This window comes from Squalius cephalus (assembly GCF_949319135.1).
Source record: "Squalius cephalus genome assembly, chromosome: 3".
NCBI lineage: Eukaryota > Metazoa > Chordata > Actinopteri > Cypriniformes > Leuciscidae > Squalius > Squalius cephalus.
Genome location: NC_137124.1, coordinates 26360615 through 26376336, shown reverse-complemented (window position 1 = coordinate 26376336; position 15722 = coordinate 26360615). Strand labels below are relative to the sequence as shown.

Genomic DNA, 15722 nt, shown 5'->3' with positions numbered 1-15722 from the left:
ATCAGAATAGGGAGGCTGATAAAGGCTTCTCAGTGCACTAACAGAATCTCATCCTCTTCTTCCTCACTAGTTGTGAGTCTGCAAAGCCTGACACAGTCACCAGGAACATCTTCCGTTCCTGATGATTTCCTGGAGTGTCCATGAGCATCTGTGAGCGAGACTGTGTGTGGTTTTCTGAATGCAGGAAAGCTCCTCTGCTCCTCAGACTGACCGCTGGAGGACGTGGGTGACTCGGGGGAAGAAAGCGGCGAGATGCCCACGGAGGTGTAGCGTAGGAGAGAGACTCCTCTGAGCTCTGCAGCCAGTTCCTGCACCAGCCGTCTGGAGGATCTCGACCGGCTCGTTCTGCGTTTGGGGCTATCGGGGGGTCCAGGGGGACTATCGGCATCTTTTTGTTTTGGGGAAATGCCCTGTTTGGATCTCGCTCTCATCCCCTCTGAACATCTGTCATCTTCATCATCTTCGTCCTCCAGGGTGTCAGAGGTGGAGCGGGGCGAGCTGGGCGAGGGCAGAGAGAGAGGAGAGGCCGGAGACTCTCTATCAGGTAGGCAGAGGGCCTCAGTGTGAGCCTGCAGCGCCAATCCCAGCGCCACCGTCGAACAGGACGGCGGAGTCTGTCCCGCACTCTCTCGCGACTCCTCGCCGCCATCGTCCGCTGTGTTGTAGCTGTGGAGGCTCAGATCGGGGTGTGCGTTTGTGTGCGTGTGACCCGGAGGCGTGAGGAGAGGGATCTGACCCCGTAACCGAGAGCCACGATGGAACAAGCGATTCCACAGCCGACCGAGACGCCGCCGTGACGAGGAACGACGAGAGGAGTGACGGCGAATCTGTCTCCGCATAGCCGAACGGAGATTCTGCAAGACAGACGCCTGAGAGAATAGAGAAACAGACTCTATCAAATAACTGTCAGTCATTCAGTTGGACTCTCTACAGTTACTATGGAGACAGGCGTTCGCCTGTTTAATCACGTGATGCAAACTCCCGTACTTGCCGACAGGCCGTTGAGTAATTGAAAAATAACGCTTACCACAGCTCAAGACATTGTTCAGTTGTTTTATTTCAAGACATTTGTTTTATGTTCTTAAATACTCTAGTGTGAGTAGAACTCATTTCTTACGCATCTTATCTTAAGCCTCTGTTGCTAATTTGTAGAGCTAAAAATATGCAGTCCATTAAAAAATGTCATATAGCTTTTCAGTTGAGAACAATTTTATCATGGAGAAAGAATCAGACAATAAATAAAAAGTAATTTAATGGGGAAAACAGAAATTGTTTGTCATTTTTATTATATTGTTTGCCATATTTGATGGGTCTTTGTGGGTTTTGTGGAATCTTAACTGAACTGGCACAAAGTAGAATTCACTGAATTACAATTCAGACTAACAGGTAAAGTCATTCTGAGAAATTAAGAATTTTTTCATTTTAGGTCTAAATTGTATTCAATATAAAGAGGAAATAAGGAAATAAATTAAATACATTTTTTTTTTTTCAAATAAACCAATCTGCAAATCTTTTTAAACTTTCAGACAAGACATTGTCAAGCCATTATTCAAACTTTGTCATCCTTTTCTAGTTAAAAATGACACTTATTGAAATTTCTTTTAATTTCGGCTCATTTAAACTCAAATTTGAATTGAATTTGAATTGAAGTAGTATAAAGGATTGCAATGTCATATTCACACACCTGTGTGGGGTTGTAGACTGGAAAGTCATCCACGGGAGGTATGAGACCTTGAGCTATCAGTTGACCATAGGAGGGCGGAGCCTCCCTCTGAACGAACTCCGCCTCTAGTCGGGTCATCTGGGTTTCAAAAGCTCTAATGAGAAAGAGGAACATACAAGGGCTTTTTAAAAAGGAAAGCCACTGAACACATGCAGGCAGGGCATCTCTCTAGAATCTCCAGGCGCTGTTAACCAGCGGTACTTTGACAGTTTGATGAAGTGCGGGTATTTTGGGTGCTGCTGTGTCTTTACAAGGCTAACTAGAGAAAAACAGCGCATCACCCCCCAAAGCAACAAATGGGCTGTTGCTGGAGATGCAATTTTGTTTAAAGTGAAACAAGAGAGTCATCCTTCATTTCATGTTTTCTTTCTTTCTCTCATTGGGACCAGCTTTTCTAACTTTCAGCAATAGGTTTTAAGATTAAAGCACTTTCTGTTTCTCACTGATTATGTGTGTCTAAGTAGGAGAATGAACAAAATGAACTGAACTACAGTGTGAATCCATTTAGCAGAAAATAAGGAACATTACCAATTAAAAGAAAAGAAAGAACAAAGATTGACGTTCTTGACGTTTTCCAATGTTTGTTTTTTTCATTTCTAAACATCATTAGAAAAAGACGAGATATTAAGATGTTAGTTAGTTTTTTTAAATATACACAAACATTCAATAGTTTGAGGTTAGTAAGGTTTTTTAAATAAAGTCATATTTATAAATAAGAATACTTTTATTCAGCAAGGAGAAAGTAAAAGTGATAGAAAAAGTATTTTGTTTCAAATAAATGCTGTTCTTTCTATTCATCAAAGAATTCTGAAAATATATATTATCATTTCCACATAAATATTAAGAGGCACCTACTGTTTTCAACATTGATAATAATAAGAAATGTTTCTTGAGCAGAAAAGTTAGAATGATTTCTGAAGGATCATGTGACACTGAAGACTGGAGTAATGATGCTGAAAATTCAGCTTTGCCATTACAGAAATAAAAATAAAAATAAAAAAATAAAAATATTTTGAATTGTAATAATATTTCACAATATTACTGTTTTTACTGTATTTTGGTCAAATAAATGCAGCCTAGTTGAGTTCTTTCAAAAACATATATTTAAATATATTTAAGCAAAAAAAAAATTGTCAGAAAAAATAAAATTGCAAATGGGTTAAGAAAAATAAATAAAAATAGAAAGTATTATCTTTCATAAGTTTTATTATCAAATAGATAGATCTTGTTTTATTATGAGAAAAATACAGATAAAAAAAAAAAAAAAAGAATCCAGGAATCACTACACAGTTCCTGACTTATTTTGCTATGAGTTTAAATGCAGACAGGAAACAGATGGAAATGACCTCACCTGTACTCTCTTGTCCTGAGCGAATAGAGTTTAAAGGCACAACCCAGTGCAATGACCAGCAGCAGCCCGCAGACCAAGCTGCCAATCAGAGCCGCTGTGATCACCTTCCTGGGCACAGACGCCAGACAGTCTCTTTCATCACTGCCGTCGAGACAGTCCTCTTGCCCGTCGCACCGCCACGTCTCAAAGATGCACAGGTTTGTTCCGCAGTGGAAGTTTCCAGGCTGGCAGTCAAAACAGTTTTTCTCATCCGAGCCGTCGGGGCATTTCTTCTGGTTGTTACACCTCTCAGAAGCCGAGTAACACGCCCCACTGCCACCCTCGCAGGGATACTCTCCTGGCTGGCACAAGGGGCAGTCCTCCTCATCTCGCCCCCCAGGACAATGCCAGTAGCCATCACAGCGCTGCAGCTCAGAGTAACAGCCCTCGTCTGTGCCACACGGATGCTCACCTGGAAAGCAGTATCCCTTAACCTGCAGAGAGAGGGGTGGAGGTTAAACACCATTAGTGTCACAGTGTCATGAACTGTAGTAAGCACAAATTATTTCACAGTTTTGCTTATGGATATCTAGTTAAAGCTGCATTGTGGAACGCTGGCCTCTCTATCGCCATTTGTGGTTAAAACATTTAACTGCAGGTTACTTGTGGAGTTGTTTTTTTTTGTCAGTTGTGTTTCTGCAATACAAGAACTAATCATGTAAACCTCAAATTTCCTGCCAAATTTCACCCAACCACTTAAATTTCACCCAACTGATTATATTTGGGGTTGTCGGTTGATAGACTTTTTAAAAAATGTTTTTGAAAGAAGTCTCTTATGCTCTCCAAGGCTGCATTCGTTAGATCAAAACATTAATATTTTAAAATGAAGCAATAAGCCTTGCGAAGCCGTGTTTTACAGTGGATTTAGAATAGCTAAGGGGCGTTGTTAGGGACGACGCGGAGTATAACGCTTTTATAAAACGGTTCCTCCATAAAATATTCATTTTAATATTTATTTTATTCATAAAATAAACACCAGCAACAAAAAATATAACGTTATAACATATTTATTCCTCCGGCAAGCAATGTAGTTCCAAAGAGGTTGCTAAGCAACACATGCAGCAACAAAGAATCACAAACAGCAGTTGCGCAGTAACACTAATGTATGCGGTCACAGGTGTATGTTTGTCGAGTAACGCGGCTCAACCAATCAGAATCAAGGACCGTTTTATAATATTACAATTTAAAATAACTGTTATAATATATTTTAAAATGTAATTTATTCCTGTGATGGTTTTCAGCAGTCATTAATTCCAGTTTTCAGTGTCACATGATCCTTCAGAAATCATTCTAATATGCTGATTTGGTGCTCTGCAGTTTAAAAGTTGTGCTGCTTAAAATCTTTGAGGAAATCAGAATATAATATTACAGGATTTTTGATTAATAGAAAGTTCAAAAGAACAAAACTTAAAACTGTTTCAAACATTAAACTTTTATAACTACTTCAAACTTCAACCTTTTTACTGCATATGTTTGTCTTGACTTTTTTACAATCTATTTTGAAATCGAAATCTTTTGTAACATTGTCAATGTCTTTACTTGACTCCTTGCTGAAATAAAAGTAACTTCTGTGCCTCAAACAAACACTAAACATCATTCAAAGACTTGTTGCCATTAACTTGGCAGACTTGGGCAATTCTAGTGATTATTTCATCCTAAAAAGCACTTTGTTTACACAAGTAAAAACTACTTTGTTTCTAGGTGGAGTGATTAAAAAACATCTGTGTGCCCTAGCCCTTGTTGCATTTAGCCAAACAACAATAAGATTAGAGCTTGTCAGATGGAGGAAGTGTTTTCTAGTTTTGTGAATTTGTGTGCTGTCAGTGAATGGACTGTGGTGTGAGGCTAAGACCATACAGATGCATGCAAGCACAGAAAGACCAGACAATTCTACACTGTACTGATGCAAAGTATTCCAACAACACAGACAATGTCAATGAAAAATGGAGAGGATAATTTATCAGCAGGAAGCATACAAATGGTCATTAGCATCACAGGGAATAAGAGACCTGGTAGGTGGCATTGAATCCATGTCCAGGGCTGTGTGGTTTAGCGTGGTAGAAGACGCTCATCTGCCCCTGGGAAGATTCCAGCAGAGCTCGTCTGTGGTTATTATGGTGAGAGAGACTCTGCAGAAGGCGTTCTGCACGCTCCCCCAAACCATCGTAAACACGCACAGAGTCTCCCACACCCAGCTGTAGGTCCACCTGCAGCACCAGCGGCTTTGGGTCCTGAAGCAAAAACAGTCACGAGGAACACCGTAAGTGATTTGATAATACTTGCAAATTCCAGACTGGCAAACAAAGTGACTGGGGGAATTTTTCTTACATATATTTCTTGAAATCAGCAGAAAAGTATGATATTAGAAATAGAACTACATGTTGTTTGGGTAGCAACATTGTTTTGAAACAACACCAATGCCTATGGTAATTTCCTTAAATGTAAAATGACAACTTTGCAGTTCAAATAATAAATGAACCACATGATTATGTATGCTCCTGGTCTGAACAAAAACGGCTTGAATGAAAATGCAAAATCACTCTCTCACAGTATGTGGTGCTTATGGAAAAGCAGAAATACATACTGTAAGTTACACATGTACACAAAGAAATTTTTTTTTTTTTTCATAATTGCAATCATTCAATGTCATAAAGACAAATTTTGCAGAAAGGCAACTCAAAATAAGAATGACTGAGATTCTTATCATACTTGTGTGTCCAGGAACCACGTGCAGTGAAGATCTGTGCCGCTGCTCCTGTTTGGACGGAAAAAATCAGGTGTGGCAAACGTCCCGTAGAAGTTGACTAAGCGTTTTCCACAGGACGTGTCGGGGCAGTGGGACTCGTCAGATCCGTCAGGGCAGTCCCGGGCTCCGTTACAGCGCAGAGACACCGGCAGACAGCGGGTAGATTGGATATCAGAGCACTGCAAGGTGCCTGGCGGACACAGACTCACCCGGGCGGATGTGGGTGGGGCGGCACAGATCCTTTCATCTGTATTGTCTCCGCACTCATCCAATCCATTACAGCGCCAGGAACGTGGAACGCACTTACCGTTTCCACATAAATATTCATCGTTCTCACAACTACTCTGACCCAGTCGACCTAACGAGAAAAAAACAGACAAGAGAGTAGAAGAGATTTGAGTATTTTGCACACGTAAACACTGACACTGTTCAAAAAAGCCAATCAAATCTACCCACTCTGCAGATGGTGTTTGCCTGGTGACAGCTTAACAAACACAGCCGTTCAGTATTATTGATTGAACTGCACCTCTAAAGAAAATGCACAAACACAGCATTTCACCCCCTCCCACACACACACACACACACTCACTCACTCACTCAATGACATGCACACATGCCCTGTGGAGTTGAGTAATGACAGCCCATTATCTCCTTCATCTTCATTAGCTACATATTAGATCTAATCAACAGTGGAGATCTATCTAAAACGCACTGAAAGTAGTGCTATCCAAATATGCACATCAATTCTCATAGTACATTATGTAACATTAGCGTTTATCACGGCTCTATGGCCATACACTATTGATCTGCTAAAGCCTGCATTTGCCTGGTCAATCTGTGCTTACGGTAAATCTATATGCGGCGGAAAGAGTCTTCGTGATTTAGCTGCTTTCTAACGCAGGAAGAGAACTACATTTCATGAAATATTTCAAACTCAAAAGAAAATGAATAAAGTATAATAAAACTATGCCGAATCATTTTGTATTAAACCCTAGAACACAAAAGGATAATATGGCATCACCACTTCTTCTGAACACTGTGTGAAGATTTAAAGTATTAGTTCACACGCAAAAAAAAAAAAAAACATTTGTTTGCATTTGAATAATGCACACAACTTCTCTAAGGATTAGTGTTCAGTAATTTTTTTTTTTTTTTTAAGCAAGGATGCATTAAAACAGTAAAGATATATAATGTTACATTACAAATTCTCTTACATTTTACATTACATTTACATACATTTGCAAATACGTTACATTTCTGTTTCAAATACAACTTGTATTCAATTCATCGAAGAAAAAGAATTAAGAAAAAATGTCATGGTTTTCACAAAAATATTAAGCATTTCTTGAGCAGCAAATCAGCATATTAGAATGATTTCTGAAGGATCATGTGACACTGGAGACTGGAGTAATGATGCTGAAAATGAGCTTTGCCATCAAAGGAATAAATTACATTTTAAAATATATTACATAAAGCAGTTATTCATACTGTAAAAATATTTCACATTTACTGTATTTTTGATCAGTTGCATGAAAAAAATCGTAGCGCCCCCAAACTGTTTTTGGGAAGTTTTGAATGCAGACATGCAAACACATGCATCAAAACTTGCTAAATGTTAATTGGTCACAAGACACACAATAGCCAATAACATGACACCAGATTTGAATATAGGGCACGAGTTGCATTAACTACTTTTATTGTATAACACACCTTTATATATATATATATACAAATTTTTCTTTCATGCTATGTTTATGTTTCATAGAAGAAAAACAGTTATATGGGTTTGGACCATAATGATTAATAAATGATGAGATGTTTGAGTGAATTATTCTTTGAATAGGCTCTAATGGAACATATGCACACTCTAAGCTCACTCACCTCGAATATAAGACAGTCTGAAGCCCTGTGCCTGTCCGGAGCTGTTGGCCTGAGAGTGGAAATAGACCCAGACTCGTCCTCTGGAGGAGATGAAGGGAGGAGGAAGAACTGAGCCACAGAACCGATACTCAGCTTTCCATGTGGGGCCGAGCAGCAGCCAGTCCCCCCTGCAGTCCCCCGTGTCCTCCACATCAAAGCTGTGAAAACTGGACACGGTAAACACATGGTGCTTAATGTATGCGATGGAATTGCATACTTCCACTGTACAATAATGTACAAGAACACTTCCAGAACAATATCATCAAAAGAAGTATGAGAGCCACAATAAATGAGTTGCTAAAAATATTTACAGAAAATGTCAAATTAATGTTCTATAAATACAAAACAGCTTTTACAGTATCAATGCATAGCAGTGATTTGTCTTCTTCTCTTTGAATAATATTATTTATGAAAAATCATATGATTTTATTATGAGGTGTGTGAGAGTGAGAGATAAAATCATCATCCAGTACTATTACAGAAGAATGGGCCTTTTCCAGCCACTAACTTGACAATGTTACACATCTATTGCCCTGTTCTCTTTCTCCTGCATGCTCTCTCCAAATCCTCCAAGACTCTCCAAGTCTCCTCTACTGTTCTACAATAACCTGAAGATGTTTCATGACCATTTGAGTGACAAAACATGTCACTGAAGAGATTTTAGCATAACAGATAAAATGAAAACCTGCAGTCTGCAGAAGAGTAAATCAGTTTAATCTTTTTTAATTTATATGATATACATTACTGAACTGCACTATCATTGCAATCAAATCTCAGCCTGGTCTAATGTTCTGTTGTCCCAGCAGTAGTCTGTATAGTCATTAAAATACAGACATTCAATCCTCCTCTGGCTGTCAATCAAAAACAATAAGGATGACCTGATGACCTGGGGCCAGTGCCAGAGAGAGTTTTGACAGTTGGCAGAACCATCACTTCACTAGTGCTGCAGTGTCTTATATTTGGTGATCATAAACAAGTGTTTTTATCCCCCACAAACTTAAATGTTTAGTTTTCTGTGATATATTAACCATTGTTGTGAAAACTGCTGATGTTTGTCTGGCTGACACAGAAGAGGCTTTGTCGAAATCGCAACAATGACTTGTGATAGACTCAGAAATAGTTGAAAATTATAATTAAAAAAATCTCTGAATACCATCAGTTTCCTTTCCAGCAATAATTAAAGGGGTGATGAACTGAGAAATCAAAGTTTCCTTGAGCTTTTGACATATAAGAGATCATCATACTATAATAATATCCTGTAAGTTTCAGAACTGAAAACTACCTTGTTAGTCCAATAAAAGCTTTTATAGACATCAGGCTCAGCAAACGACTCGTTTTTCAAAGTGGGGAACTATGACGTCAAAGAGGATAAAACACCGCCTCCACAAAAGAAGATCAACGCCTACTTCAACACGGCCTGTTTAGCCCCGCCCACCGATTGGCCCAAACATGCTAAATAACATAGGACGACATGATGATTGCTACCGGATCGAGCTACTTACAAGCAATAAACATGCTGTTTACTAAATATTGTGCATGCCTGTTTGTGGAAGAAGACAGTCATAAGCTTCCTTCGGATTCCAGCATGGTTAAACTTTATTAAATCAGTCAATCACAATTTCCCAACGCGGATCTGCCAGCAACATGTAAGTAACCATGTGTATTCTAATGCCTGATCTGCGATCAGTGATTTCTGTGTAATTATTCAAGTTCAGATATTTCTCTTAAAATCGTTCAATACTGTTTATGCATCAGTGCTAAACGATCAACTTCACATATTTGATCGCTTTCTGTAGGCTATATAATTTAATAACAGTTTAAAAAAAGATTATTTTCATAATACTACGAGAAATTATGTGAAGTTGATCGTTTAGCACTGATGCATAAACAGCATTGAACGATCCCTTTCGCCCAAGCTGTCAATCAAACAGCACAGCGCGAGCCGCGAGAGCTTATCTGGACACTTACCAAACTCGTGATGAAATAATGACACTGTTACACTACACAACGAAGCTCTTACTGTGTACTCACATCGTGTTTGCATTGTGATTTGGTGTAAGCATTTGTGAGAGTGCAAAAATTGCGTTGCAATGATAAGATCTTTATTCACGCGATCAACAGACTGTCTGTCATCTGCTCAGTGCTCATCATGCTGCAACCTTTCATGTGATGGAATAGATTTAAATATAATGCTTTAAACGATACTTTTCACGATTTGTTAATCTCGATAGCTGTAATAGTAAAAACGTAGTAAAAGTTCTCGAGAGAGTTCATGTAATACTAGCTATTTCATTGCAAGCATGTCAGCCAATCACAGCAGTGGGCGTTTGCACTGCAGTCTCACAGCAGACACGCCCCTTAAAACGGAGCGTTCAAATCTGAGGCAGAAATCAGGCTTGGAAAAATGGCTTTTATTTATAAATTATGACAATTTTTTATGTAAAAATCATACTAACATTATAAGGGCACCCCAGGCAACATTATAAAATAATAAAACAATCCAGTTCATGACCCCTTTAAATGTACATTAAAATACAAATAAATGATTAGATACTTAAAAAAAAAAAAAAAAAAAAAAAAGTTTAAATATCTACCAATACTGTCAATCAACTGTCAAAAGTCAAGTCTTAGTTTTAGATGAGTGGGTTCAGATTTTCTATATGCCAGTCTGTCTGAGGCAATGTGAGAAATCTGTTTGACAGCATAAATACCTCTACTCAGCTTTTAGACAGTGAGTAATTAGCCAGAATGGATTAAAAGAAAATATCGAAACTATTATCCTTTTCCACCTTAGGGTTTCCTCCAAGAACAGATCTCTGAGGAGAATTGGGGGATGATGTCATGCTTTTAGATAAAATCATTACATTAAAGCAGAGTCAAAGCCCAAACACACACACTCACAGCAGTGGCATGAGAGGCGAGAAAAAGTACATTATAAAATCCCTGCAGTCAGCTCAAGCAATACAGCAGTCTAGGCGCTTTCAAACGGAAGACTACACAGACCAATATACATGCTGCGCACTTGCAAACAGGCTCATAAACATTGAAATGCACAAAACAGTTTAATTAGTTTGAAAGAAAAATGGTTTTTGGTCTGGAAATATCATACATTCAATTAAGGGCCCTAACAGTGTGAAAGTTGTCATGACAAATTGTTGTTAATAAACAACAGCATTTCTTGCAGAGAGGAGAAATGCCAATTCGCAAAACATTTCCAAAATCAAGATACCATGAACAGGACAGCTGCTGAACAGGCACTATAATCTTGTAATGTATCATGTTAATAGGAATAAACAAGACACTGCTCATATAATCCCCACAGCGAGAGTCTGCTTGTGTGCGTCTACCTTATTGTGATCACATCCCCACGGCTTCCCTGTATATTCCAGCTGCAATTCACTCCGGCCGGGTAGTTGAGGGGCCATGATGGGCTGTAGATCACTCCTCTCCTCTCAGTGTGTAAGTCCACCTTACCGCCACAGGCAGCTGAGGAACACGCACAGAAGACATGGGCATTGTTTGTGTGTGACCACCGCTGTCACACTGTGATTGAGATGGCATCAGCACATCACATCAGCCTTTATGGATTCCTGAGTGCATGGTAGGTACCTGTATATATGATTTATGTATAGAATTTGATCCACTCACTCAAGAAGGATCAGAGAGAGACACACAATACTCAATTTAGTGTGGAAGTGTGTGAGAGTGTGTGCTAATGATTACGCATTCGGACAGAAACACAATAAGACAAGGAAGAAATAGTCTGGGAAGCAACAGAAAGTGCAAATGAGTGTATAACCATACACCGTTTTTTTTTTCTTTCTTTCTCATACATCATCTTTTTCTCCTTTTATCTATGCTGAATCACTGTAAAGTCTATTTAAATAAAAAAGGAAGTTATTTATGCTTGTATAAATTTAACATCTGTAAAGAAAGAAGATTTAGGAAGTAAATGTTTATCAAAGGCAGGTTCAAGAAAGCTGTGTGTCTTCAGCAAACCTTGATAAATATTTGTGATTACTAGATTTTTACTATATAACCATTTTAATGTTTGCATTTATTAGCAGTAGTCAAAAATAATAATAATACTTGAATTTTCAGTCATTTATCATTACTGGGTTTTTAAATATTGTATATAATATATATAAATATAAATTATTATTAATAATACTCTTTTATTTAGGGCTGAACATAAAAACAAGAACATTTCTCAATAATATTTCCATGACTTTTTATCAGTAATAGAAATCACAATATTAAAATTCCCTTATATTTCCTCGTTTGGTGTGCAGTAAGATCCCTGAATATAAACGGCAGCACATCCCTAACACTTGTTCATTACCCTGCAGGGTAAACGGCCATCTCTCATACACACAACGACAGTTTTTACTCTACATTTGATGATGTCTAGGGGCGGTTGAATGCCTTAGGCAAAGCTAGAAGAACAGAAGCTAACACTCTGTTCTTTGTGTGAGAGAACAGGAAAGAGATCAGGGGAATCCCTGCAATATAAGCACAAATCATTTCTGAGTACTTTTAGATGTTGAGTCTCAAGGCTCATGATCACCTCACTGGCATACTTTTACATCCCCAGATACAAAGAGCACACATAACCTGAACTCAGATCAGTCTTACCTATATTCTTTCTGTATCTTTTGGCTGCTGAACATTTTCTGCTTTGTTTCTCTCCTCCAAAATGACATTCTAGCAAATCACCTCTACACATAAATGAGAACATTTTGTTGTTATTGTGATGACTGGCACAGTTTTTTTTTTTTTTTTTTCAGAACTACTGCAAACTATTACAGTAGATGAACATCTTTATTGTCTTCATTTACCAGACAGAACATTCTCTAAAAGGAAAATGTGTCAATATCAGTGATGCACACATTTAGTAGGAATAAGATGCCTGGTTACAGGATATCTGTAGTCAAAGAGAACGGCTTGTATGTGCGTGGATGAGAATGATAAAGAAAGAGAGAAGAAGGTCCCTTTGTCTGTCTGTGTGTGTGAGACGAAGAGCTCTAGGTGTCACTGGTCCTATCAACACACCCCCACCCCCAACCAAACCCTCTTTTGTCACCTCCCCTTCACTGGATACCACCACCTCCAACAAAACACACACATTCGTCCTCTTTCTGTGCTTCTGTCTCTGATATGAGATGATCTGCTAGGTAAAAGCAGATGTCTCTTTCTCACATATCCTCTCTCTTCTAGCTGTGATTGTTTGTTGAGCGTTTAGCTGACATCAACAAATCATGTGTTTCTTAAGCAAGCATAGAGTGCTGTCTAGGAATAGATTGAGGGTGAGATCAGATCCCCAATACTTGGCAGACTGTGAAACCGTTGCTTTAGCTTTAGTCTAGTTGTGGACATAAGAATTTATCCTCAAAACTGGTGCTCAAAATGCTGAGGAAGTAGAAAAGGTCACTGTGCACTAGTCATCACTATGTTATCAGATTATCTGATCATAATAGTATTCGAAAATATATATTTTTTCCTCTACAACAAGCCAGCCAGTGATGGTTTGTTGGCCTTAGGTGCTGGGAGATGCTGGTGCTCAGCAGGTTTAAATGGTCTCTCAGTTTGACCTGCCGAAAAGTGTCACAAACCCCTTTAAAACTACCAAACAGACCAGACTGTGAGAGCAGCAAACCATTTTAAAAGAGTTGAAACTGTTTTTTCAATTAAGTGGTAACTGATATGTGGTGTCAATTATAACAAGGTGTGTAGAACTGCACGTAAACGACTTAATTTGCTTTTTATCCATGAAAGACTGCACAATAACACAAATTTGTCCAAACAATTCAAAATCTGCCAGTCGGTCTTCGAGGAGATCAGACTGATAAGGCCGTGTTTATAACTGTCATGGCAACAAGCCAAACGCTGATCTGTCCTCCTGGATTTTCCCTGTATGAACGCTGCAACACCTGCGCGCGCCGCTTAACCTTTCTTTGTCATCGGTGCCATTCCCATACTCCAACCTATAATCACCTGCATCAGGTCTTAGGAGTGAAATAATATTTAATATAATTCTGACACGTGGGTGAAAAAGGTCAAATGTAATAAAAAGTGATTAGACCTTCTGATGTAAATATACCGCACACTTCACTCTTTTGTTCTATAACAATTATATATGTGTGTGTGTGTGTGTGTGTGTGTGTGTGTGTGTGTGATAATATCACAATCCCTAAAAAGTCTACTTACCCACACAAACCCAAGCCCAACGCAGACAAATCCATTTCATAAGGTAAAGCCGAATCGAACCGATTCTCTCCATCATCGCCGTCATCTTCTTGTTGTTCACAGCTCAAGTCATTTCCTCATAATCCAAATCCAGATATATATATTTTTTTACCACGTATCTCATGTCGGTTTCACGCTTACGGTCGATTTAACTTCTTGCGCGAGCATCAAAAGCGACGTCTCTCGCTGTTTTCGAGCGGCTCCTCATTGCGCTGTATGGAGGGAACGGCAGAGAGACCTTCAGGGGAGAGACGGGATTGGAGGTTCAGGGGAGACAACATAGGATAGGACACACACTGATTCTTGAGGCGAACACTACAGCTTTGACATTTACTAATCACTATCTTAACTTTGCATCATATACGAACGAGTAATCGTTCCACTACCTCTATAGTGGTACTTGGTGCCAAATTGTCAATTATGTAATAAGCCATGATGCATGGTGAAGTAATCGCGGCAATGCAGCTCAGTGGACTCCTGTCCATCACAGACTACTGAGCGCATCACATGCGAAACAACACTGCAACACCAAGATAAAATGCTGCTGATCAAACGTTAAACGCCAAAATGGTCAACTGAAATGTAACGTCTTAAGAATCGACCGAGGGTACTCTTGTAAGACATTCTGCTGTATGCTAATAACGTACACTGACATTTTTTCCTGAAATTTGCCTTGGTTTGTTTTCATGGTTTGTCTGGGGGAGACTCACTCACCAGCTGTGGGGTCTGTGGCAGTGAAAGCCTGCACTCTCGTGGACGGAGGGATGCATCGTTTGGCGTGCGCACCATTTTCTTATTTACATGCTTGCTGAACAATACCATATCATATGAGAGCCATTTTAAATATGCCTGCACAGATTGGTTTCAAAATACAAAAGATGTTGCTCTGCTTCTGCAACGTACACACGACTTGAATATTTTGCCATATATTTACAGTTTCATTAGTCCATTTTAAATGTTTCGTTTTAAAGCATATGTCATTGTTTTATACAGCGTTTTGTAGCTGAATGTAGCGTAATGCCTGCATGGTACAAAAGGCACCGCTGGGATTCGAACCCAGGATCTCCTGTTTACTAGACAGGCGCTTTAACCAACTAAGCCACGGCGCCGCTATGTGATTGGTCGTTACTTTAGGTATCTGTACTGTACGGTATAGACACACTGCGTGTCTGTAAACTACGAGAGGATATTCAACGTGCGAGCATCCATGCAGAGGCGATTCTAGGATTTACATATTAGCGGCCCCAGTGAGGGATTGATATTTAATATTTTGGTATACTAGGGTAAGCATGAACAATTTAGTCTACGCCACCCTACAAGTCAATCCCTGAATACTGATGTCATTTCAAATCATTAACTATCGAGCTAGTATTCATTAAGTCTAGATTCATCTTGTCTAGGTTGGCAATGTTTAATCTATTAATCATTTCTTTTTTCTCTTTTTTTTTTCTATTTATTAAAAAACAACGACACATCAATATATCAATTTTCAAAGTGAAACCAAAACTACAAATACCTTTACTCCAAGGCTAATAAATGTGTCAAAGTCAGCTGCTGATTTCCATTCAGTAGCCATTTCCACACCATTTTCTTTTCAGGTGTTTTGCTTTTGGATTTATTATAAAATTCCTATATAAAAAAAAATACTAATAATATATATATATATAATATTTATTTCATATATAATTATACTTAAG

The 15722-nt window shown here is 38.8% G+C and overlaps 1 protein-coding gene across 2 annotated transcripts; it reads right to left on the bottom strand.

Annotated features, from left to right (window-relative positions):
* Nucleotides 1-17: 17 nt before the first annotated feature.
* On the bottom strand, nt 18-14785 carry lrp3 (low density lipoprotein receptor-related protein 3). Of its 2 annotated transcripts, none has more exons than XM_079865242.1 (9): nt 14740-14785; nt 13987-14263; nt 11127-11265; nt 7741-7946; nt 5823-6217; nt 5123-5344; nt 3075-3547; nt 1685-1817; nt 18-869 (listed from the first exon to the last, which is right to left on the bottom strand). In XM_079865242.1, the coding sequence occupies exons 2-9, from the start codon at nt 14069-14071 to the stop codon at nt 30-32; spliced, it is 2493 nt and encodes an 830-aa protein (XP_079721368.1). In that variant the 5' UTR covers nt 14072-14263; nt 14740-14785; the 3' UTR covers nt 18-29. The 2 variants fall into 2 exon arrangements, with proteins under 2 accessions (XP_079721368.1, XP_079721369.1); XM_079865243.1 differs by lacking the exon at nt 14740-14785 and adding an exon at nt 14679-14717.
* Between the last annotated feature and the right edge of the window lie 937 nt (nt 14786-15722).